The sequence below is a fragment of the Netta rufina genome, assembly GCF_964035555.1.
Source record: "Netta rufina genome assembly, chromosome: 5".
Classification (NCBI taxonomy): domain Eukaryota; kingdom Metazoa; phylum Chordata; class Aves; order Anseriformes; family Anatidae; genus Netta; species Netta rufina.
The window spans coordinates 64,109,676-64,134,976 of NC_140128.1; the positions used below are offsets into that span (position 1 = coordinate 64,109,676).

General features: G+C 47.2%; 1 protein-coding gene across 1 annotated transcript; it reads left to right on the plus strand.

The window, feature by feature from the left end:
* Window positions 1–2,419: 2,419 nt before the first annotated feature.
* On the plus strand, window positions 2,420–23,848 carry MIS18BP1 (MIS18 binding protein 1; the record flags this gene model as incomplete). The annotated part of the gene is made up of 17 exons (XM_084288024.1): window positions 2,420–2,545; window positions 2,622–2,811; window positions 3,316–3,438; window positions 4,422–4,873; window positions 6,226–6,302; window positions 7,340–7,470; window positions 11,308–11,398; window positions 11,796–11,959; window positions 13,141–13,307; window positions 14,204–14,300; window positions 15,911–16,757; window positions 17,693–17,865; window positions 20,028–20,170; window positions 22,087–22,235; window positions 22,875–22,956; window positions 23,545–23,602; window positions 23,754–23,848. 17 exons carry the CDS (start codon window positions 2,420–2,422, stop codon window positions 23,846–23,848), a joined length of 3,165 nt encoding a protein of 1,054 aa, XP_084144150.1.
* Between the last annotated feature and the right edge of the window lie 1,453 nt (window positions 23,849–25,301).

Sequence of the window (25,301 nt, forward strand, 5' to 3'; positions counted from 1 at the left end):
TCAAAAGTTACACCGCTGCAAAGTGCAGCGTTCAGAGCTCTAGGAGCAAGCAGTTTGTTTATCTGCTGACAAGCCAGCTAGTGGAAACTGTTCTACTTTCTTGTTTTCCCGCAAAGAAACAGTAATGTTATGCAGACCCAGACAAATATATTCACTGTGCTGGGAAGCATTCAGGAGATCACAAACTTGTACGACAGAGTCCTCACAACAGCTTTTAAAAGCCTACTCACACGCACGCTCTTCAGATCTCGTCTAAAGACATCCTCCGAGGCTGCTAGGAACTCCGTCAGGCTGTCAGCAGTGGCACTGGTGGGGAAAAAAAGGGAGAGGAAATGCTCTGTCAGCCAGCTATAACCTCACTGCTTCGACTGGCATACAGAGTAGAAGCACTGGGACAGCAAGCGACATTGCTCCTGCACTGAAGGGTGGGGGAGAAGAAAACAAGGTTATTTATTGACCTCATTTACCAAAAGGAGCCTGCTGGCCAACAGCATGAGGGCCACCAATTTCTTGGGGTTTACACCAGTATATTGCATAGAGCAAGGGCAAGTAAAGAAGCCCACTGGTGCACTTCACTTAATCGATGCCAGATTTCATCTGAAACTTCAAATCTGATGTGATTTACTCAATTTATAACAAGGCCTTCATCTAGGAAGTCTGACCAATATGCAAATTAAATGACTGTTAGTACAAGACATAAAGAGGTCCAGTTATCTTTAAGGGCTCAAGAACCAAAAATGTTCGTAAAATTATTTTTGAGAGCTTGAAATAACAATAAATAAATAAATAAATGATCAAAGAGCATCCCCAGAGAGCCCCCTCCAGCTGCAGACTTTCAATGGCATCCCACCTGAGACACTTCACACGTGCTCCACTCCCAGCAGAAGAGATCCGCGTCTTCCCGAAAATTCAGGCCAGCAATGGCTCTCGTGTTCTGATGCCCAAGGACAGGAACAAGTGAAAATCATCTGGTGCTGTGGCAAATCTTGGTCCGCAATTCTTTTGGCTGTGCAAAATACGTTGTGGCTGCCCCATCCCTGGAGGGGTTCACAGCCAGGTTGGATGAGGCCCTGGGCAACCTGATCCAGCAGGTGGTGTCCCTGCCATGGCAGGGGGTGGCACTGGGTGGGCTGTGAGGTCCCTTCCAACCCCAGCGGCTCTGTGGTTCTGCGTGGGGTAGAGGAGCTTCACGTTGCTCTGCTTTGGTACCAAGGCTGGGCAGAGCAGGGCCTCATCCTGCCAATCCCACTGTGTGCAAAGTCGCACAGACGTTGTGCTTAGAGTGCTCCAGATTGTAGGGACTGTGTAGAGTAGCAAAACAGCATGGAAAAGCAGCGCCATGCCGCTAAAAGAAACCAGGTTTTGACACTCATGCCCTACAGGTACCGCAGGGAGGGATTCACCGGCAGGGAGCATTCACCCACAGCCACACGGGACCAATTCGGGTGTTACAGAACCAAATTGGATGTTCCAGGGCCAATTTAGGTGTTACAGAACCTATTTTGGTGTTATGGAACCAATTTGGGTGTTACAGAACCGATTCAGGAACAGGCCTGTGTGTGCCTCTTCATGATGGCAGCACCCCAAGAGGGATCAGGGCGCTGCTGCTCACTGTGGGGAAGCCTCCCTCCTCCAGCCTAGCGCTGCCGGTGGCTGAGAAGCCGACCTGTCACGGTTATGAAGCCAACCGGACAGATTTTTATGGGGCTGGGCGTTAGTTTGGGGTGGTGCTGACAGGGCCAGGCTGCCGTGAGCTCTGAGTTTTGGGCCCCTCGCTACAAGAAGGACATCGAGGTGCTCGAGGGAGCCCAGAGAAGGGCGACGAAGCTGGTGAGGGGCCTGGAGAACAAGTCCTACGAGGAGCGGCTGAGGGAGCTGGGCTTGTTCAGCCTGGAGAAGAGGAGGCTCAGGGGCGACCTTATCGCTCTTTATAAATACATTGAAGGAGGCTGTAGCGAGGTGGGGTTGGTCAGTTCTCCCAACAGCCGCCTGACGGGGCTTCACAGCGCTGTGGGGACAGCACCAGGGAGCCCTGAGGGCATTAGGACAGCCCATCAGCTCAGCCGCAGCCATTTTATCGTAACCGAGCCCCCGCCTCCCGCCGCTCCCCTCACGGGAGCCCGCCCCGAGCGCCCGCCTCAGCCCCCGCCCCAACCACTGCCTCGGCTCGGGGGGGGGAGCCCCTCCGCCAACCACCGCCCCCCCCCCCTCCCCCGCGCTCACTTCCCGCCGCCCGGTGACGCCGCGCGCCCCGCCGCCAATCGGCGCGCGGCGCTCGCAGCTCAAACCTGCCGGGCGCGCGCGGGCGGCCTCAGTGCGGCGGCGGCGGGCGGGGCGGCGGCAGTGGGCGGGGGGGGGCGCCGCTTAGCGAGGCGCTGAGGGGGCCGTGAGGGTGCTGAGGGGGCCGTGAGGGGCCGCCATGCTGGCGGCGGCCGCCCTCGGGGGCCGCGGCGCGGAGCCGGCGCCGTTGGGCGCGGTGCCGCTACGGGCCGTGCCGCTGAGCAGCCTCCCCGCGGGCTCGCTGACGCCGCTGAAGGAGCTCCTGGCGCGGGGCCGAGCCCGCGAGCCGCCCCCCGCCCCCCTCCCTCACCCCCCCCCCCCACCTCCCCACCTCGCTGAAGCGGCGGGCGGGGGGGCCGCCGGGCCGCGAGTCCCCGGCCAAGGTGTTCCAGCGCCTGCAGGACGGGGCCCCGCGGCCCCCCACACACGGCCACGGCCCAGGCCCCGCCGCCGACCCCATCCTCACCCCCGCGGCGCTGCGAGGGGGGTGGCGGGGCCCGAACCGGCTGCAGGAGGCGGCGCCGCGGGCAGGTAACGGGACGGGACCGGGATGGGGGGGGATGGGGGGGGGGGGGGCCCAAACTCCTGCCCCGTTATTTAGCCCAGGGGTTCAGACCCCCCCCCTGCTTTGCCTTGTTTAAGGCCTGGCTGCAGGAGGCTGGGCTGAGCGCTCACTCAGCCTTATCTCGTCAGCAGCACGGGCAGCCACAGGCCAGTGTTGGCACCAGCAGGTTATCGGGTCTGTGCCCAGACAACATGCTGTCACGGGGTGAGGATACCCAACTTTATGGTTAGACATTAAAATGTCACAGAAAAAGCTGGGACATGTCCATGACATGCGTACATTTGCCTCAGGGATTCTTCTCGGATGCAGCTGAGGCAATGCCTAACCCCAGGGCAGAAGGCTCGTGCTGCCCATCCCGCTTGGTGAACAGCCAATTGTCATCTGCTGGGGGCTGCTGTATTTTGCTTCCCCTCCACGTGAAAACGCTTTTCTACCCCAAAGTCAAAGATTTTTTTTTGCATTACTTCTAGAACCACCTTGTGCTTGGATTCCTCAGAACCGAACCGTGCAGATGCTGGCTGTAGACCCTTATGTGTTGGAATCTCCTCACAAGTTCTTCTTGCGAATGAAGCAGAAATTGCAGCAGCAGAAAGGTACTTGGCATTGCTCTTAAAACACTTCAAAAACTCCCTGGACCAGGGTCTCTGGTTTTGGTTGTAATCCCTCTCATGCTTTGGCAGAGTGTCATAAGGTATCGCTCTCTGTAGCCTGTGCATGGAGGAAAGTGACACAAGAAACCTACAAATTGGTCTTTTCAGGCCTGGAGATGGCATTCCATGTGTAAACTCTGGATTAGGGCACTGGCTTCTGATCCTGAAGCTCAGCATCGTTAGTTGCGTGTGTGTGTGCATACTGCTTCATTTTGAGCTCCTGGTGTTGTGGCTAAGAGTCCATTACAGGCTAGGTGTGCCACTTTGGCACTTAAGTTTAAATTCCCTTGTATTTTTTCCCATGTTGGTTCTTATTAGTGCTCCTGAATATACTTCCGTCCTATAGTTCTGTTCCTTAAAAACAGATGAAGAAAATAATGCATGGCAAAGACTTAATGTTGTTCGACTTCAAAGCAGCACTCAATTTTTCTGAAAGCTCAAAAACCAGTGCTGGTAGCTCCCAGTATAACAGCAGCATGGCTAGAAGTCAAGGTCCTGAAGTTTGGAAAGAAGGAAATATATGAGGTTTTTGTGAATAACAGGGGCTTTTACTTCAAGGAATCCTCCTTGTAAAGCAAAGACAGGAAGAATGGTAAATATGAACTGCTAATAGGTGTGTGCTATATGCTAACTTGGTTTGGGGGGAAAGTGGGGTGGTTATAAGTTGATCTCATGGTGAGGGAAAGCTAGTCCGAGTCAATTCAAAGCAAGGTTTGCTGTTGTGTTAGCAAGTACAAGCCTAGCTCTGGAACTGTAGTACAAATCATGAGAACCTACTCACTAAAAGTAGAACTAGTGATACAAAGCTTTATTAATTAATCCTCAAATATCACTGATTGCTTTTTTTTTTTTTTTTTTTTTTAAATGGGCAGATACAGCATCTTCAAACCCAATCAAGCAAAGCATTCCTCCTTCCACAACTGCAGAAAAGCCATTGCTAAAACCCACTTTTGGTGAGCCGGTCACGAGTGCTCCTACGGAGAGTGTGGTCCCTGATAAGGATGATCGGGATAATTTCCTCGTGGAATCACTGGATGCTGATGATGAAATGTCTCAGAATACAATAACCAGTTCTGTGAATGTCTGTTCTGCCCCTTCGAAGCCTGGGGACCAGTTAGAAGAACGCTGTGGAGGCAGAGAAGCAAACTGTTGTGAACTTCGGCAAGAAAAAGGGCAGCTGCAGCCAAATGATCAGCAAGCTGCTCACAGAGCAAAGACACCAGCGACTAATTCTCAAAAGCCCTTGCAGTGCTTATGCAGTATTATGTTCTGTAGTCCCAAAGTCCACGTAACAAAGAATAAGAATTTGAAAGAAAACTCTAAGGGCCCTCAGGATAAGCCTCATTCGGGTCAACTTGCTGCCAAGGCAGGCAATGAGGTGGGAGAACTTACTGCTTTAGAGCTCCTGACGGGCTAAAACCTCCCGTGGGCTGCTTGTGGTTTATTGTTGTGCTTCCACTCTTTCTCGTCTAAGCAATGAGCACTCAGATGAAGCAATGGTTTGATTAGATTCTGTGCGGGCTGTGGCTGTGATGGGGCTCACCCTCCCCACAGCAGCCCCCACGTGCCCCCGGTGTCCCAGCTCTCCCTGGGCAGTGCTGGCACGGCAGCAAGACTCTGTCAGCCCCCGGGGCCGGGCTGGGCAGGGGACACAGCTGGGGGACCTGAACCGCCCCGAGGGATGAAACGTACCCTGTGGCGTGGTGCCCAGCAGAGAGCTGGGGCAGGGGGCTCTGGTGAAGATGTCTGTGTTCCCAAACAGCCCCTACACTTAGCCTGCCTCCCAGGATGTGGCTGAACATCGCTCACTGATGGGAAATAGAGAATAACTGTTCTCACCTTTTGGTTCTGCATGGCCTTTGCCTGCTTTTTTCTATTCCTTTAATTAAACCGCTCCTCTTCTCAATCCGTAAGCCTTCTTTCCCTGTATTTTTCCCCCTTCTTTTGAGGAGAGGGAGTGAGAGAGTGGCATGGAGGAGGTTAGCTGTCTGTCAGCGTGAAACCACCACAGATTGTGTTGGTAAACATTCTTCCCTCAAAAAGACATTGTTTTTTTTTCCCAGACTTCAAGGTGAAAATGTTCTTTTTTTTTTTTTTTTGTATAAAAGGCAACCTTTTCTTTTAGTATTTGCAAGATACCCTGCTTGAAGGAGACTTCTGTGTCATCACTTAAATTTGTTCATTGCTATGCGCTGTAGTGATGGACATGTCACAAATCCCTGGCTGGTCCAGCTCCTGGCTGTCTAGGCAAAAACAGGAGGAGGAGGAGAGCTGTTTGCTATCTGTGGGCGAGAGGAGGTCCTAAAGTTAACCAAAGCTCTGTAGGTGCCTGGTGAAAATCTCTGCTTTCTTGCCAGAACATCCAAAGTAACGTTATGTGAAGCAGGGATCTTTTCCTAGCAGGCTAGCCTGCAGATACCATTTTCACTTCAGTAAGTGCTTGGTGTAGTACTTACAGCTTTCTGATTCTACCTCTAGTAACGCAGCGTCTTGTGGTGGGTGCCAGATTCCCCAGGGACTGGCCTAGGAGTGCATTGGTTTCCAGCTCAGTCATACTTCTACGTTCATGTCTTTAATGATTGCTTTCATTTTTTTCTTGTCTGGAAGACGGTGCTGAAATAGATTCTCAAGATATACAGGAGTGAAATTCTGTTTTGCTAATGTCTTGGTAATGTTACATGTCTTAGTCTAATTTAAAAATAATGACATACCTAATTTTTTTTGTGACAGAAAAAAATCTGCCTAACCAGTTGGAGCATTAGAGTGATCAATGGTAACACTGCAATATGCGTGGAAGGAAAACGGAAGTAAGAAAAGATTTTGTGACTTAAATGCAATGTGAAACGTGTCGGTGGGCTTTCAGCACGTGAGCTGAAAAGGCTTATAGCATCCTTTGCTTAACTGGGTAGCTGTAGCTCTGACACTTGTGCTCTCAAAGTACCTTGGTACCTGTTAAAGTCAGTTCCACACCCTTGTGTGGCTGTCTTCCCCAGTCCCTGGGAGCATGGCAGCATGGCCCTCAGCCCGAACCCTAACCTGTGCAGTGAGAGCTGGCACTCATGCTTCCTGTCCTTCCTTACTAGCAGCATGTTCAGGTGTTGTGTTGGTGCAGATCCAGTATCTGTTGCTTGCCCACAGGGTACTTGATCTGCTCTATAGCCCCTCTGAACGGACTCCTGCCTGTTCTATTTTGTGGCAGGTTATACAGCTAAACATTTGCGCTGTCTTCTTGGGTTTGTCCTTAATCCCGTCTAATAGCTTACCCCGTTGCTTACTGCTACAAAAGAGTATTTTAAAAAATGTAGATTTTTTTTTAATGTTAATGCTTGCATCTGTTTTTTTTTATCTGGTGGAGAAGTCCCTTAAATATTTAACAACTCTAATTTTTGCACATATTGAGGTTCCTTCTTCAGTTGTTCTAGTCGTTAAATAGGGTTTATTTAGGGTCTTTAAATTGGTCAGAAATCAGAACAATATTCCTGGAGAGCATGTGCATTTGACCTGTATGGTAGTACTTTGTGAACTTGCGTGACAGTGTTGCTGCAGCAGTGAGCTTGATGGAGCCCTTCAGGCCGTTTTGTTTCTGCAGTCTAATGTCAGACTCACGTTCTGTGACCCACATTGCAGTAGCTGACGTGCTCCTTTTGTCTCCTGTCCGATGCTTACATTAGCCCAGAAAGTCTTCCAAGCTAAGCAAGACGCTGGTAGGATGTGCTAGGTTTTCTCTATCACTCATAATGTACCACTCTTAGTCTGATATGGAATATCAATATTCTTGCTTGAAATTCCTCCCTTTTAGAAAACAGTTTTATATCTGTTCTTCCTGTTATCTGTCTTTTCGTAGGGATATGAAAGACCTCTGTTGGCATAGTAATGCAATTATAGAACGTGTAGCAAACAACCAAGTTAAGACATCATCTGGCAACATCTACCTCCTCCAGGGGCACATAGATTCTGCTTCGATGAGAAAAGAAGGTAAGAAGATGATTTTTAACGCATGGTTACTATCTGAGAAGGTCCTGAGACTTCCTGAGAAGCAGCTGCTGAAGTGAACATTTTGCATTACCCTGCCCACTGGGCTCAGCTGTACTCAGCACATACTGGAAAGTGACTCTAGCTTCGGATTTGCAAATATTATCGGCTGATAATCGTAGCTGGCATCTTTAGGTTGCTGCAGGTATGGAGAGGGCTTTTGGAGTACGAGCTTGACTAATGGGTACATTCCTTTAGAGAAACCATTTCTTGCCAAGATTGCCTTTTTGTGATTTTGGTCTATGTTTTGGCATTTAAATAATGCTAAGACATTGAAGTAAGGATTTTTTTTTTTATATGCTGCTGAAATTATTGTGGTGTTCACATTCTATTTGTGGCTTACTGCTCTGTGATGAAGCAGTAGCTCCACAAAGCTGCATGGAATTTCAGTTTGAAGACAGACTAATTATGGAGTCAGTGCTTTAAAATCTACAAAATTGAACCATTTTTAGGGTCTAAGTGGTAGGTTATACCGCATCCAGCAGAACTTCTTGCTTCATATTGTTTTGAAGCACATGGAATTTTAAAAGGAATATAAAGTTGCACACTAAGTGAAGTTGGGCTGGGCTTTCTAGGCTTCACACACATCCTCCCATGTGGCTACTAGTACATGAAACCAGGAAATGAGCTGCTGTGTTAAGCAGGCAAGGGCACCTCTAGGAAGATAAAACATGTCTGGCATGGATGGAATGCACACCTGCCTTAGCACAGATGTGCCCCGTGTGCACAATTGTGCCCTTTTTAATAGGGCTGATTGGCACGCTTTGCTTTCCCAGGCCCAGCACAAGACATCCAAAGATATGTCTGTGGCTTTGTTTAATCTTTTTCTTCTTGTTCGCAGTACTGGGATGCATTTTGATAAATACCTGACTTGGCTGTTCTGACTTGGATTTTTGTCTAGTTACACTGCTAAATAAATTCTTCTTTAGAAAAAGTTCTGAGAAATAGAAGTGACAGCAGGAGGCCTCTCTTCTGAGCAGGGTGCCTCAAGTAATACAGAGGTTTCCTCAGCCCAAGCGTTAATGGAATGTGCTGGGTTGATTCCTCTGATCCTATGGGCTTAGCACTTATGGCAGAGCATCCTTCTTTCTGTTTCCTCCTCCCCTCCCAACACACGTGGGGGGAAGAAAAGCTAATGTAGGCTTGGTATGGAAAATACCCTGGAAGTACTTTGAACAGATTCGATATTGATACATGAGTCAGAAGAGAACTTAAAGACAAGCACATGTAAGTAGCAAGGAGAAGAAAGGCTGCAGCTGAAGTCTGACCTGAGGATTTCCTTCAAGCTGGGGCCATGGCAGCTGGGAATGCTGGGCTGCCTGCAGTGGCACTGGCAGTCAGGGACAGAGCTGCACCAGGACACAGCTACTTGCCCAGGGAACACACCCGGCTGGGTGAACTCCTTCATTAACGGTGTCAGTGCTCTGTCTTTCAGTAAGAGCACTGCCTAAGCACTCACCTATTGACGAGGTCACTTATTTACTGCCTAAGCACCTACCTTAGTGCTCAGAAGCAGTTAACTTGAATGCTGGGAGTGAACAGAACAAAAAAAACTGTTTCTGTCTGTAAACGCCATAGCTTTTGCCCATGAACATCTTAAATACTTAATCCAATTCCATCTCATTTCCTCTCTTCCACCAGCCCAATCCCCCTACCCCCCAAAATCTTAACAACCTCCTTTCAAAAACAATACAGACTACAGCAGAACATGAGGAAAAATGGGAAAATTATTCAAGTTTTCATAGGGCAAAGGCCAAAACACGTTAAGGGATTTCAGCCTGCAAAACAGAACAGTTTTGGAGGGGTGTGTAAGAGGTTAATGAAAGAATAAAGGGATTGGAGATGAGAAATAAAGATCACTTGTGTGAAGTTTCCTGTTGTAACAGAGTAAAGGAAATTAAAGAAACCTAGTAGAGGGGAAATTACAAAAAAAAAAAAAAAAAAATTTCATACCATGTGCTTCTCAGGTGGGAATCCCTGCACAGGATCTTGTGGATGTTGAAGTTTTACATGGGTTCAGCTGGAGACTGAGCTATTTCCTGGAAGCCAAATTCCCTGGAGGTTTTTCAGCACCCAGATATCAGTGTTGGTTTCTGAGTTGGAGGATGGGGGACTGCATGGGGAGGTACTCCTGTCTAGTTGCCTGGCTCCTATGATCTTTGGCCACTACCGTTGGGATCCTTTCCCTGATGGGGGCTAGATAGGCCTTTTGTTGGGCACTAAATAAACTCACAAAAGGCTGCCTGTATCCTTTCCCATCCTAAAGGAGCTCAATTGTAACTCTGTTGGCAAAAGCCAACAAACGTCAGTGGTCTTTCAGCTCCCAAGATTAGTAGTCAATGGTTGGGATACTTTATCTTTTTTACCCTGGGCCTCTTGAATGCTTTTTAGGACAGATACTGCTTCCAAGAACTTCACATAAATAGGCTCCTATTTAACCATGTTTTTAATCACATGTTGCAGACTCTGGCCGTGTCAGTGCCAGAGGATGAGCGCTGCTGTTTTTAGAGAAGTACCAGCTCAGTGCTGTGCTCCTGCACAGGGGGTGGCCTTTCAGTGAGAAGGCTGCGTGATAGTCACAGGGTCATAGAGAGCCTGAGCTGGAAGGAACCCTCAAGGGTCATTGAGTCCAACTCCTGGGTCCCCCAAGGACCAACCAAAAAAAATCAGCCCATGTGTCTGAGAGCAGTGTCCAAACACTTCTTGACCTCTGGCAGGCTCGGTGCAGTGCCCACTGCCCTGGGCAGCCTGTCCCAGTGCCCGACCACCTCTGGGTGCAGACCCTTTCCCTAACCCCCAGCCTGACCCTCCCCTGTCCCAGCTCCATGCCGTTCCCTCGGGCCCTGTCGCTGTCCCCAGAGAGCAGAGCTCAGCGCCTGCCCCTCCGCTCCCTGTGAGGGAGCTGCAGGCCGCCATGAGGCCTCCCCTCGGCCTGCTCTGCTCGGGGCTGAGCAAACCCGGGGACCTCAGCCGCTCCTCACACATCTTGTCCTCCAGACCCTTCACCATCTTTGTCGCCCTCCTTTTGGACACTCTCTAGCAGCTTTATGTCTTTCTTATACTGTGGCGCCCAAAACTGAGCACAGTGCTCAAGGCGAGGCTGCAGCAGCGCAGGACAATCCCTTCCCCACCCCGCTGGCAGCGCTGTGCCTGACGCACCCCAGGGTACGGTCGCTCCTCCCGGCTGCCAAGGCTCACCTCTGGCTCACGTTCAGCTTGCTGTTGACCAAAACCCCCAGATCCCTTTCTGCAGGGCAGAATCCAGCACTTGCTCATTAACCCTCACGGTGTTGGTGGTTGCCCAGCCCTCTGATTTGTCAAGCTCTCTCTGCAAGGCCTCTCTACTCCTGTGTTCAAGTCATTTATGAAAGCATTAAAGAGAACTGGCCCTAAAATGGAGCCCTGCAGAACCCCAGTTGCTGTTACTAACCTAAGATTCTCCTAGGGCCCTAAAGCCTCGTGTTCTCTGAGGCACTTGTAGCAGCCACAGGGAAGCCACGTGCCAGTCTGGTGTAGATGAGCAGGGGAAAGTTAACGTTCCTGGTTGCCAGGAAGCCAGAGCGATGTCCCCAGGTACCGATATCTGTATTTAATGGCCCCTTGGGTCACTTTGCCATGGAGCACGCAGTTCTCTTAAACCAGGGAAATCTGTCTCTAGTGTTTAAAGCTGCAGTGAGCTTCTGAGGTGCTTACAAAACTGCTTGTACAGGGTGTTATTTGTTCCTTTTCTGATTAAAAGCATTGCCTGGCTGTTATTAATGCTACTTTTCTTTCAAACAGGATTTCCTTATCGCTTCATCAAAAGATTTACGTATGGGTTTTCCAGCAGATGGAAGGAATACGTTGAGGAGTTACTTGAGGAAAGAAGAAGGTAAGTCCTTTGGAGATTGTTTCACTGCAGTGCTCTTAAGCATTACTTGATTTTTAAGAACATTGCACTAGCGGAGGATAAAAGATTGCAGATGCAGGTATGAAGACTGCGATCCTGGCAAATTCTGGTCAGCAGGTTGGAAAAACACCCTTTTAGTAATCTGCATTATACTGGTTTGGTTTTGTTCCACCCAGTTACGTAGTCTTAGGATCAACACAGGCGCAGGGCTTCACTAATTTAGTGGCTTGAATGGTGTCAGTATGGATAGAGCTGCACCATGCTGTTGGGCTTTTGCTGGGGTGGGGAGAAGCTTCAAGCCTACCTAAGTTAATGCGTTGTTAAAGGTCAACTGCTTCGGGTGTTTATGATTCTTTTTTCTTAAACTCTAAATCATTAGGAAAGAACGCAAACAAAGTATTGGTGAGAGTGAAAGTGAAGAGAGTGACTCGGTGGTGGGTTTGGATGTGTTGGAAAACGCAAAAGGCCCAGCAAGACATGTAAAGAAATCTGAAGCGAGAAACGCTACTTATGAAGTAACACCAAAGAATGATGAAAACACTTGTGGGTATTTACAACGCTATTCTCTAGAAAAAATAAATAAATTGAAAGCTGTTTCCCCAGCAAAAGATACCTGCTTGTTCTCTTCCTTGTTAATTTGTCTGTAGGTAAGAGGTAACTAATTGGGTGAAGGGTTCTTTTGTTTACGTTCACTTGAACTTCGGTAATCAAGAGCACTGACCAACACTGTTTGGTTTGCTGATGCACAAAAAAGAGGTGCTGTTCAGGTGCTGTTCTGAGGAAGAACCCTGGGAAAAGGAGCAGGAGTCTACTTTGGTCTGTAGTAGCTGAAAGGAATGGCTCCAGAACTGTTTATTCTGACAGCAAACTTGAGTTAATTTTTTTCCAGCTGCTATATTGCAGATCGTACTCTCTTTTCAGTCCCCTGGGATGTCTTTGGGATATAATCTCTCCATCGAGGCTCTGTCCTTGGGATTCCTCCCCTGCAGTGCCATTCCCCTTCTTTTTTGGCTGCCTTAGTTTTAACTCCTCCTTTGAATCTTTTCCTAGAGCGTGATTATTTTATGGCATCTTTAATGTTTTTGCCTCACTTGGACAGAATGGATTGTAGAAAAATTCCTTACTTTTTCTTTGTTTCCAAAGGAAATGTTTGTGAAGCCATAACCCGATGATCAACATGTTTTTTCCTTGCCAATCTTGCACACCTAGCTTCATTAAGGACACTGAGAGCTTTGGGTTTTTAACCTTGCCTTCTTTTTATTATCTTGTCATAGGCTTCAGCAGGGCTTTGGCCAAATCTCATTGGACTATTTGTTAATACTGTAATCAGATTTTCTTGCTAATACTATTACACCTGTTTTTTTTTTCTCTAATTACAATCGGGATTTTTTGTGTGACACCTTTTCTTTGTTGTTCTAATCCCCTGTATGACTTTTAGATTATTCATAGCCTTGTAAACAAATTAAAACTAAAAAGTTCACAGCAGCGCAGACTATAAATCACGAAAATTATTGCTTCAGTCTTGTTAAAGTGTCCTTACTTCTAACCTGAACCCTTTAACAGAACATCCTTACTTTATGGTAAGTTTCCTATTTTCTGTGTAGTTGATGCAAATGAACAGGTTTAACTACGTTATTGCTCCTGTGCCTGTGAAGTGTGCAATGGTGAGTTTTCAGTACAAAATATTTATGGAAAAAAAATGAAATTCCTTGTTTTTCTCGTAGATATAGTGCCAAGACACAGTTCCATATTGAACGACAGAAATGGAGTTTACACTCGTAGCGGCCGCCTTGTCAAACCACCGTTAAGTTTCTGGTGTGGGCAGCGTGAGTTTGTCGATCAGAATTTAAACGTTACTATAGAACAAGGAGGAGTAGATTATCTGAGCATAGTAAGTGTCTTTTGCGTGTTGTTACTTACACATTGCTTTAAATTGAATTATTATTGAATAACCTTGCATATGTAGTTAACCCACGGGAACAGTCCAGCTCCAGTAAGTACCTGAAGAAGCAGGACATTTTGAAAACATTATAAAAATGTTAAAAAAACAAAAAACAACAGTCTGAATTGTCAGATAGTTGTCATCTATGAAGTGGGGATAATGGGGAATTCTGAAAAACGACCTGTCTCGAAAGATCAGGAAATTGGCACAGGTGGGTGACGGAGTTTCCTAGGCAAACACTCACGGAGTCCCTCTGCCACGTTTAATCACCCAAGGGGTGACTGCTGCAGGCAAGTTCTTGTGTTCTCACTGCTGCTGTCAGCTTTCCCATTCCTGTGTTTCACGTGCGTTAGGACTAGGTATTTCCTCATTTCTTGTATCATCACCTGTCCAGATGACCCCTCTCTTGATTGGGGTGGGCTGTTTTTATTTATCGTGACACTTCACCAACTCTGATAACACATTGATAATGGGAGTGAAGTTTGTGTGAGGGAAGGCGGCGTTCTTTGCAGTAGCTGTCTTTTTTTTAAGATCAAGTGGCCATATGGAAGGGGGAGTGAACTAAAACTTGTCATCAGCACCAGCAGTGTAATTTACCACAAACTCAAACAGCTGTAGATCTTGAGATTTTAACCCAATTTTTAGAGTATTTAGAGGGAGTCTGGCTAAGTTGCCTTGGTCACATGCACTTGTGCTCATCAAACAGTACTTACTAGACAGAAGGGACAGTGTAGGTGTCTTAAATCTCCCCACCGTGTCAACATTTGGCTTGTTCAGAGCTGACGTCAGTAGGCTTGATAAGTAAATTCTAGCAGAAGTTTAGATTAAATTGTTTTATTTTAAAGTTGTATAGTACTGAAAAATCCAAAAAGAACACCTCTAAGATGGAGAAGAAGGACGCAACGAAGGCAGTGGAAGAAGAATCAAAAAGCAAAGATAAAGGTAAAAAAAAAAAGATGGGTTTTGTTTTTTTTGTTTAAGTTATTGACTGGAAGTAATGGCATTATGTGGTGGGTGCTGGGGCAATGTGGTGATGTCTGGTTAATGCAATAAATTTATTTAAATCTTCTAATGATCATTTGTTTCTTCTATGAAGAATTATCAGAGTAGCATTAATGCCTAGTTTTACAGCACAAAATGTTTTTAAACTTTTTCTTTAACTACATGAAGGGAACGTGCAGATTTCTTTCCAGAAGTTGAAATGAAAGGATTATGATGATTTTTTTTGAAGTTCCTGATCTCTCAGCATGGCTATTACATGCAACTTAAGGTAGCCGACCAGTCCAGCTATCGGTCTGGCTTTGCTTCTGAAGCTGGATGAATTTGATGAAATGAAATGCCTACATAGGTACACACACAAAAAAAGTACTGACAGTTTTAAAGCCTTTATTTTTTTTATAAAATTTGAGAAGCGGTAGCACCCTGAAATCAATCTTAAAAGCAGCAGTAATGTTTTTTACAGAAACTATTTGTCGTGCAGATAAAGCTTTTGAGATGTGAATGTTTGCTTGATCTCAGTTGTAGCATTTCAGTTATGTTTTCTGTTTACTATTTGATTCTCTATCTGCTCAAGACTTTAACATTCTCTTTTGTAGCCTTGATAATCCTAATTCTTCCAGTAGTCTGGAGGCATTCTGTCATGGGAGCAAACTGGGCAGGAACTGGAAGTCTCCTTTGCATGAGGAATCCTACCTGCTGCCAGCCATACTCCCTCTGAGCAGAGGAAGGAGCATTTGCTCCAAATGAATTCACTGCTTAGAGCTGGTTTCATGCTGCATGCTCTATGTACAAGCTGTGTGTAAAGGTATTTTCACAGCTTCTTGACTGCAGTGCCCGGGAGTGGCCTGCTGCTGGGAGGCAGCGTCCTGCCTTTTTATTGCGTAGCCTCGTCTTCCTGCAAACTTTCATCATGAAGACATAGGAATGCATGCATCAGGGCAGAAGGTCTTTACTTAATCTGCCTGAGAGATGTTTACAGGAAAGGAGGTAGTGAACCCAGGAAGCTTTGCTAAGGTGCTGGTTTTACTCGGTCAGGTTTGGTGAAGTTATGGACCCCCCTAAAAAGCAGAAGTGATTTTGCAGCTACCATCGGGCAGGTCTTTGGAAGTAGGTTGCAGAGTACCTGTGCTTACACCTCTCTTTAATGGTGGAGGGACAGTACAGTGTGGGCTGATGTTTCTTAGCATCATTAATTTCATGCTCCTTAAGAGCAGTAAAATTAATAAGAGAGCATTTGGTGTGTTCCAGAGGGAAGCAGTATTTAAATTATTTTCATGTTCCAACATGACCATTTGACGAAATGTCCCCTTGTCCTGAAGAACTGCACTGTGCTGGTAGCTGGGGGAAAGGCTTCTGCAGAGCGTGGGGAGCTCAGGCTGGAGACGTGCTGCTTGTGCCTTCCTGCAGACTACGCTCAGTGTACCAGAAAGGAGTTTGCAGATCTTAACGAATGCAGGAAGCATTGCGTCCCGCAGCAAGCTGGTCTTGCTTGTCTGAGAGTATGGCAATGATCTGCATTGCAGTGGGTGCTATACTGATGTCATCTCTTTCAGGGAAATACAGTCAAAAAGGAGTAAGTTCCAAAAAAGAAGCAAAGTCCACTGGAAGCAAGGAAGCCAGGCGCTTTGTTTCAGATGATGATGAATGTGATCGTGCAACGAAGACTAATAAAATTAAAAGACAGCTTTCTGTTGAGGCAACTTGCTTAAATACTGAAAACAGGAACAAGTACAACAGTAGCAGCAGAACCACGAGAAAGGAAGAGACGACAAGTCGGCAGGCTTACGAGTACTCTTTAAGGTCAGCCAAACAACTTCATCAAGACAAGCCTTTAACAGAAGGATCCTCAAGCCAAGATGAGGAAGAATCCAGTGAAGATGTCCCATTGTCTGTCAAAAGGAAAACTAGACCTTTAGTGCAAAAAGAGACTCAGAACTCCAAATCTTCCTCTCACTGTAAAAACTTAGAGGACGGTGCCAATGCGGTGCCACGTGAACAAAGGGACGTTAAACGCTCTGCTGCTGCTGCCTCCCACGGTGTGCAGCTGAGGCAAAGGGTGCCTGACACTGACAGCTCTTCTGAATTGCTTGAAGAAAAAACATCCAGCGAGTCCAGTTCTTCCCATCTGTCTGAGGCAATAAGGACAAGAAGCAGAACCAATGCCCCAAAGCATTTGTTTGGACTTGACACTAAGTTTGACAACAAAGATGGGGAATTTCACATAATGGAGAAGAAATCAAAAGCATCCGATAAGCAGCCAAGCCGTGCTGCTGCTCATACTGCCAGGTCTTCAGCAGCAAAATCGAGAGAACCCGAGAAGGAAAAGGTGCAGAAGCCTCTCGGATTTCTTCCAAGGACAACCGATGTCTGGTCTGAAAAGGAATTACAAAAGCTGCACAGGCAAGTGGTTCCCTTGTCCTCAAAGGGCAAAGTTTCCCTCTGGCATCCGGAGGCATAACACACCGGGGTGCTTTGGATGGTCTGTGAATTTGCATTTTTCAGATTTTTGGTTTTGAGAGTCGGTTTCTTTCAGTTTATTTTAAGGGTTTCCTTTATGCTTTAATTTCCTTTTACACAATACATTTTGTTCACAAATTGAAAAATAGTAAAATAAAGGAGACCCCATAAGTTTTCTAAAATAACTGTAATGTGTGAGCCTAGAGCTGCCCCTACCGCAGCATTAAGCGAGAGGAACACAGTTAGCAGCTAGGATTTTGTGATTCACTGCTCCTCTGCCCGCTTCTCAAATCCACCTACTTACTTTTAGTGTGATAGGTATTTCTTTGAATAAAACTGAAAAGCATGACTTGGTAAATAATACTGTAAAAGTATTTGTATTTATGATTTGGCCAGTAAGGAGAGAGATTCTCTGGCCCAATGGAATAAAATATTAGAGATGTGCTTATGTATTTAAGTTTTGTGGAGGGGAGAATAACCACAAGAATGTTAAATTAATGCACAATCCAATGACTTAAACTGGTTACTGGCTACTGGGCAGCGTTTAATATATAATTGGGTTATAAAATAACCGTGTTTCATTTTGTTTTTCTTAGATTAAAAACCTGAAAAAAGGTATGAGTTAGTGACCTGGGGCAGGGGGGAAACCTGCTGGAAATAAGGATGAAATATATCTTGTAACTGCTCCATTAGCATAAATTACTGCAATAAAGTTGTGCATGTTTCAAAGTGTCTGGATGCCGTCAGAGACGAGATTCTTTACATCCAGTGCACGGTGCCCCTCCTAGGAAGGGAAGGGCAGGCTCGGGGCAGCTCCCTCGGCAGTTTGGCGCAGAGTGTTGGGCATGCAGGAGGTTGTGGTTTTGTTCCCTCGGCAGGGCGGTCGCTTCACTTCCAAAGCACAGGAACGGTTTCTGGGTGGAGGTAGCAATGGCCGTGGGGTCTCGTTCTGCCGAAGAATGCCATCAGAAATACACGGAGGAACAACAGTCAAAAGCTTCCAAAAGACGTGCCACAAAGGCCACCACTTCAGGAAAAGCAGAACAGAAAGGTACCGACCTCTTGGTTCTGAGTATAATTTTGTCTTTACCTAATTTTCAAGTCAGTGTTCGTTGTGCGGTAGGAGAGGCAGCCACAGAACACACCTAATATACGAGCAGTAAGGAGATTCTGCCTTTTAATGTTTGGACCAGAGCCATGTAGTGAAGGAGGCGAACTTCTCCTGTACAAAGGTTTGTTGTAGAGCTTGAAGGATGTTGTAAATGACTGCGGCAGTGACAAGAAAAAAAGGGCATTTGAGAGTTTTTGAGTTCCTGCTGTGACAGGAAGGCTTAAACTTTGCCACCTAAGAGCAAACAGCTCTTCACATCTCAACAGGCTGCTGGAGGCCTGGTGGGTGGTAAACTGCTCGGACAACCCTGCCCAGACAGGATAACGGGGTGCTTGAGTGCACCTGGGACAGAGCGCAGCAAGAACAACCAAACAGTTCTCTTGTGTTTGGCAGCTGCCTGCCTCGCACTGTTTCCTGTCCAGTTCAGAATCAGTAATTTGTGGTTAAGGATAGCAAGTGCGCCCTGGGGTGAAAGGCACAAGAAACTCATAAAATCAGAGAATATCCGGGTGGGAAGGGCCCCACGAGGGTCATGGAGTCCAACTCCTGGGTCCCCAAAGGACCAACCAAAAACAACAAAAAAAATCAGACCGTGTTTGAGAGCGGTGTCCAAACGCTTCTTGACCTCCAGCAGCTCGGCGCGGTGCCCACGTCCCTGGGCAGCCTGTGCCAAAGCCCGACCAGCTCTGGGTGCTGAACCTTCCCCCAGCACCCAGCCTGACCCTCCCCTGGAATTCAGTCCTTTCACCAACGAGGTTATAATGATGCAGTGCTGAGCTGAGGCATGCTCAGTAATAGCTCCTGTAGCCAACGAGCATTCGTTGCTCAGCTGCTGGAAGCTGAAGCTTTAGGTTTTGCCCCGCAGTGGGTGAGGTGACCCCAGTGCTGCTTCTCGGTGCTTAAACTCGTGCATTGCTCTGTGTAGGGAACACACCAACACACCGACAGTTTTTCTCTGCTCGAATGGGGTGATCCAGGTCACCCGGTCTGAAGTTCACACAGGAGTGCTTGAGGCCACTTGTGCAGCCTCCGTTGTGGAGTCCAGACCGGGTGGTCACGGCAGGTTTCCCTGCCCTTAAAGTCAGGGGATCGTGACTCTGAAGGCTTGAAAAAAGCAGGCCGAGTTCAAGTGCAGAACAATCCACTTTTTTTTTCTTGACCATTTCTTTGAAGCATTTGGGGCAGTTGCAGAATTCTTGTGAGAATCAACTGGACATCAGCTTAGTGGTACATTGTATTCAGCTTTGATGGTGATATTATTTTTCTCAAGCATGTTGGAGCACAGGTGGAAACCACCTCACGTTGACTGACACTGGCTCTGTTCTGCGTAATACTTAGCCAAGGATTCTGCCTGGCAGCTAGGAGCTGGTCCCTGGCTTTCTCTCAGAAGGGGAGCATATCCTGGTAAAGATGCATCTCAGCACAGATGACAAAATATTATTTCGTTCTTCTGAAAATCTCAACTAGAGATCTATTTTTATTTTTTTTACTTGACCATCTGCATAAGCAGCCATTTTAGTCTTTGAGTGCTTGAAGATTAGGGGATAGGGAAGGTGCTCTTCTAAACTTGCCCAGAGAGTAGCCAGGAACGGAAAGTAGGGGACTGGAATTAGAAGCAGCAGTGACAAAAGAGCTGTATCAGAGAACACATCAGCGAGGAGTTCTGAGTGGTTAAGATTTGTGGAGGCAGAACCGTGAGCACCGGCGTCTCAGACGAGCACTCCACAAAGCCTCTGTTGAGGATGCCAGCTGGTTCCCACCTGCCTGCGCAGCACAGCCTTTGTGTCTGAGTACTTGATGCTCCTCGATGTGGTGTTAATTTGTAGTGTCTTTTGTCTTCCCAACGCAGGTGCATGGCTAATTCTGTTAAATCATGATAACGACCCTTGCAATGGCCGTGTAAGGCTCTAGAGTACGTTTCTGATTCAGATGTAGCAGAGAAATCCTGTTTGAAAGTTGTATAGAAATCCAAAGGATCACAAAGAGGCTTTAAGAAATTTCCTCTAGAGGGCTTTATCTCTAGCATTGATTACAGTTAGCTAATTTTAAAACCATGCTGCATAACAAATGGCTTAGAAAAATTACTGCTTTGATTCATGTAGGTAAGAAAGAACCAGTTATGATAACTGCCAAAGTGGGAACCTTCAAAAGAAAACAGCAGATGAGAGATTTCCTGGACCATTTGCCAAAGGACAACCATGATGATATCTTCACTGCAACACCCTTTCAAAACAGAAGAGTGAAGGTAAATCTGGGAGAACTCCACATATACTGATGGTTTCTGGCTCGTGTTTCAAGGTTGTGCTCCAACTCTGCCGGCTCCGTGCCAGCAACATCCCTGTGTTTTTGGGAGAGGAGGTTCCTTTACTGGACTCCGTACTGGAGGACTGTGGGGATGCGTGGGGCTCGTGCTGCTGAGCGGTGCTGCTGAAGGCAACGGGTGCTGCCAGCCTGCAGCGTGGGGCCTCGCCCGCAGTGCTGCAGAGCGATGCTGCTTGTCTGGGGGATGCTTCTTGGATCCTTACACTGTAGAAATGGGCCCTGCATGAAGTCAGAGGGATACCTGACAGGAAGTTTTGCTTTCCCTCCCCTCAGCACATCTCAGATTTCAAAGCAGTTTCCTCTCGATGTTGTCTGTCCGTGGGAGCTCTGTCACCCTCTCACCCTGCCCCTTGCTTTTTGCTGTTGTTTTCTCTCTCCCTCTTGTTTCCTCGGTTAGGCTCCTTTTCAGTAACCAAAGCACAACAATGAATCCTACATGTTAAGACTAACTTCATTTCTTCATTTCATTCTTCTATTTTCTAAAGAGAAATCACTCATTTATCAAGATAATTTTATTAATTTATTTATACACACCTCTAGAGAATTTTTCAAGTACATTTCATGATGTGTTTTGCTGTCTGACCAGACTAGCTCCAACTATTAACACTGGGTCCTTGGCTCCAGCAGGGACTCCAAACAGCACGTGAATGTCTTTTGATACATTTGTTCTTTTCTGGTGTGTTTTTTTGTAGCAACACTTCATTTCTTAGTCTGGCACATAACCAAAAGTACAGCAGCACCGTGATTCACAGGAAAGTCCTTATTTAAGCATTGTAACTTCATTGCTTTCTGTAGAGTGCGGTGTGTGGTGATGTCCCCATGACTAACACATGCAGGTTGGTGTGGAATAATCAGTGCATCCATGGCCAAGCCATCCTCATTTGCAAAGGGATTCCCCGGGAGACTGCCATGTGGTAGGATACAGTTTCAGCCAGTCATGAAAAGCACTTTCCATCATTTTTTTCTTCTTCTGGATTCAAATAATTTTACTTAGCGTGAGCTGTGCAAACGAAACGAGCCTCCTGTTGTGGTTTGTGGTGAGAGGTGTCCCTGCAGAGGGAAATCCTTATTTAGGAGCCACGAGTGGCATTCTCTTCCGTGAACTGATCAACCCCTCCCTGAAGCCATCAGACTTCCCACACCTCCAGTTCCATGGGGCAAGCTTGGGAGCTGAATTTGCTGTGTGACAAATTGTCATCGTTTGTTCTGCACCTGCTGACTTCGTCCCCTCTCCTCATGGGGAGGACACGGCACACAGCTGTGCTCATGCCCGTCCCCTTTCCTAGCACCCACTGCTGCTTCTTGTGTGGAAGTTAGTCTGTGCTTTTGAACGTTTGTGTTGTTCCTCTCTGAACCTTTCCATTGCTCCTCTCTCTCTCTCTTCAAAACGGAAGGACCACAGGTTCACCGAGTAATCCTGAAATCTTCCTCCTGAGTAGAGACGTTCAACTCTGAACTAATAGTAATCAGATCTTTTTTTGATGTGTAGTAGCAGCCAAAAGAAGGCCAGCAAAATGCTGGGCGTCCACAGGAGTATTAAAAGTAAGACCAGGCCAGCACTTGGCTGCTATGTGGGGTCCTTGCATGCCTGTGCTCTGTATGCTGTGTTCAGGGAGGGACATGTGGATTCGGGAAAAGCAGCCCAAGGAGCAAGGGGCTGGGGTGGCTGCCTGTGGAGAGAATGAGTCTGGGACTGCTCCCTGTGGGGAAGAGGCACGCAGCCGAGGCTCACATCACCAACGGGCTGTCTGCGATGGCCACGCAGAAAGAACCCTGAGATGCCTCTTAGAGGACTGCAGAAAAGGGCAGGTCACTGACTGCTCTGTTGTGGCTTTGTAGTTGCCAATGTTCCCGGGAAGCCACGAGGATGATGATGACGACTTCGCGCTTACGGACAACCCAATCACGCCTTCCTCAGTGCTCTTCCCTCTGGCGAAAACCCCTGAGTGTGAGCACATCAGCCCTGGCATGCTGGGACCTATCAACAGGTAGGAGCTCTTACTGCTGCTCCTCTGCTAGTACTTTCCTTTCTCATCTTCCCAGGGATAGTTTTGTGTCTTCTGAGAAAGATCGCTTCACTTCCAGTCTTAGAGCGTGTGGATTAAATGCTGCCGTCCCTTAGGTGTTTGTTTGGAGAAAGCTCTTTCATGTGGCAGTGCGTGCACTTTGGGCTACTCAGCTGAGTGTGGACAAGTAAAACGTTGCCCATCGCCTGGCCTTTACTCTTGGAGAAGGCGATGGTTTGGGGCTTCAGCCTCGGTAGAGGTCTCCCTGCTCATTCTGAGTCTTAAATCTGTTAACCCAATTGCTTCAGGCTTTACTGAAACAAATTTGAAACAGGTGGCATTTTTATCTAATGGATGAGAAACGAACATCTGTGAGGATGATCAAGGTTTGTTGTCTGATATTTGCATTACGAGTTTATCGCATGTGCTCTACTTAAACGCTTCTGCACTGAGCCATACTCCCAGAGCTCGTTACAATGAATTGACCAACAACTGTTTTTAATGACCGTGCTAATTTCTGTCTGAATTAGACCTGTGTGTGTAACACAGCTGTGGCTGTGTCCTGCTGATGCCCTGAGCAGAGCGCACCAGTGACACTAACCTGCTTGGTGGCCTTCACAGGAACGATTACGACAGGCACGTGTTCAGGATGCAGAACGCGCAGGGCAGGAGAGGCACCTGGGACAAAGTGAAGAAGAAGCCGGTAACGCTGCTCCCCTGTTCCCCTCGAGCAGTGCCAAGCTCTGCTGAGCAGCAGGCAAAGGAATCCCTGGATCACAGAGGAGTCCTTATACTGACAGAAAACAGGAGCCCTGCCCTGATTCATGCCCAAATTCTGGTTTGAATCTACATAGATTTTGGAGAAAAGTTACTTTATTATTCAAAATGTCTTTTTTCAGGGCTTGTCACTGCTTTTGAATTTTCAGATTGGTTAAGTTCCCGTTACTTTCTCCTGTAGAGTGGGAGTGGAAACAAGGCTCCTTACCGTGCACCCTGAATTTCTGTATTTATTCCTTTGGTGTCCTTGGTTTGGTAATTCTCCTGGTTTTTCCATGAACAACTGAGATCCCAGCAGCAGAAACATGTCACTAGTTCAGTGAAACATTTTATGGTAGCTTAGTAGCTTAAACCTTGAGTGAAAATGTAGCACAGCAGTAGGGCAACTTTACTCTAATGGCATACTGCGTTTGCCTGTTCCTTCCCCCCCCCCCCCCCCGCCATAATATTGCACATTCTCCTCATGCTGATGCCGTAACTGCTGTTTAAGTGGAGACTTTTTCCTTTTTGCCAGGCTGGAGCTGCATTTGGTACACCAGCTTCAAGCAGAACCAAGTTTACTTTCGATAAAAGTAAGTAGTTTTGTTTCTCCTCCTTCGCTCACTCACTTCCACATTGCCACTGGCTCATGGCTGGGGGCATCTTAGCTTTGGACCTTCTGTAACTGCAGTTTCAGCTCAGGAACACACGTTAATGATGTCCTCCCTGTTTTTCTTATTGCAGAGGTGAGAGAGGTGTCTGTTGCAGGGAAGCTCTTCATGCCTGAGGCAGCAGATTCATCAGATGAAGAGGAGGAAGATTCCTATTTTTCTCTTTAATGAACTTTGGAGGTTTTATTAGTTCAACATTTGTGAACTTCTTGTACAGAAAGTCAAAAGGAAGGGCTTCAGCCACCCCTCTGGCATGGTGTTCTTGTGGCCCTATGTTAGAGCTCGCTTTGGAAAACTCGACCTGCAGTGTCTCTGGGGAAAACACGTTCTCGCTGCCCGGTCAGCAGTGAGGGTGGCAATTTTTCATGTGTACAAAGTGGAACTTTCTTGCCTAGGCTCCTTCCTGCCTTTGTCCTGTTTTTCCTTGCGAAGGGGAAAGGGAGAATGTAGTCTGATACTAATTCTTTACAAGTTTTTATGGGTTCATTTTAAGAAAAAAAACTCTTTTAGAAATATGACTGTACAGTAACTTTAAAACAGCATTCTTTATAAATAATGGGAATCACCTTTTACTCTGCTCTCTTGAGAATTTGAATTTTTTACCTTAACGTAATAAAGAAGATACCAAGTGTCTGACAGCAGTGCTATGAATACGTAGAAAAGCAACTGCCTGAAATTTTTAGGCACGGTCCTGTAAGCATTTCCCTTTTCTTTTAAAATTACAATTCCTGTCCCCTACAAGAGATTCTAAATATTTTGAGTGGTAGTACAGAAAAAAAAATCTTTGAGCATATGTTTCCTCTGAACAGTAGGTGGGGGAAAAATCATTTGTTGTCCTCCTGCACAGGAACTTCCCCTCCAGGCTGTCACCGGAGAGTTTCTGAGCACTGAAGTGCAGGGGACCTGCAGGCGCCATCCTCAGGCTCCACGCCTGGAGTGCTGATGCTGGGTGTTACTTTCCTCCTGCTTCTTATTGGGAAAACCCTGACAACATAGGCAGAGAAAACCCTCAAACAGTATGAAATAAGCTCGAAAGACTTCTGGTTGGGTTGAGCCACTCTGAAAACTCACGCTGAGCTCTGTCAGGCTCTTTCCTCTTCCCTTCAGTAGAGGCTGAGCCTCGCCCAGGCAAGTGGGGGACACTCGGGGGGCTGAGCTGGGCACAGGGACACGGCCAAGCTGGGGCTGGGGGGGCTTGGCCTCTGCTGGGAAGCTGACTGGTGAGCACGGTAATTTCTGCACAGGTAACTGCAGGTAAGAGAACTTTGCCTGAATCTCTACCCTGATTAGGCGCACAGCCTTAGTCCAAGCAGTGAACGCGTCGCGTCGGCCTCTGGGCCTCGCCCTTGCCCACTTCAGGCCTTGGCAGGCATGGGGCTGCGTTACAGCGAGGAGGGGCACTGGGAAACTGCTCTGGGGGAGGAAAAAAAAAACAACCTGGAGAGGAAGGAAGCTCTGTAAAGGGAAGCAAGGCGGGAGGCTAAGGGGCTGCAGCTTACCTTACCCCTTCTCAGCCTGGAGGAGTTGCAGCCCCTTCTCGTATGTGTGGCCAGGTGTCCTGGCCCCCAAGGCACAGGAGGCTGATGGCAGCTCCGTGTGCTGCGGCGTTTGGCCTTGTCCC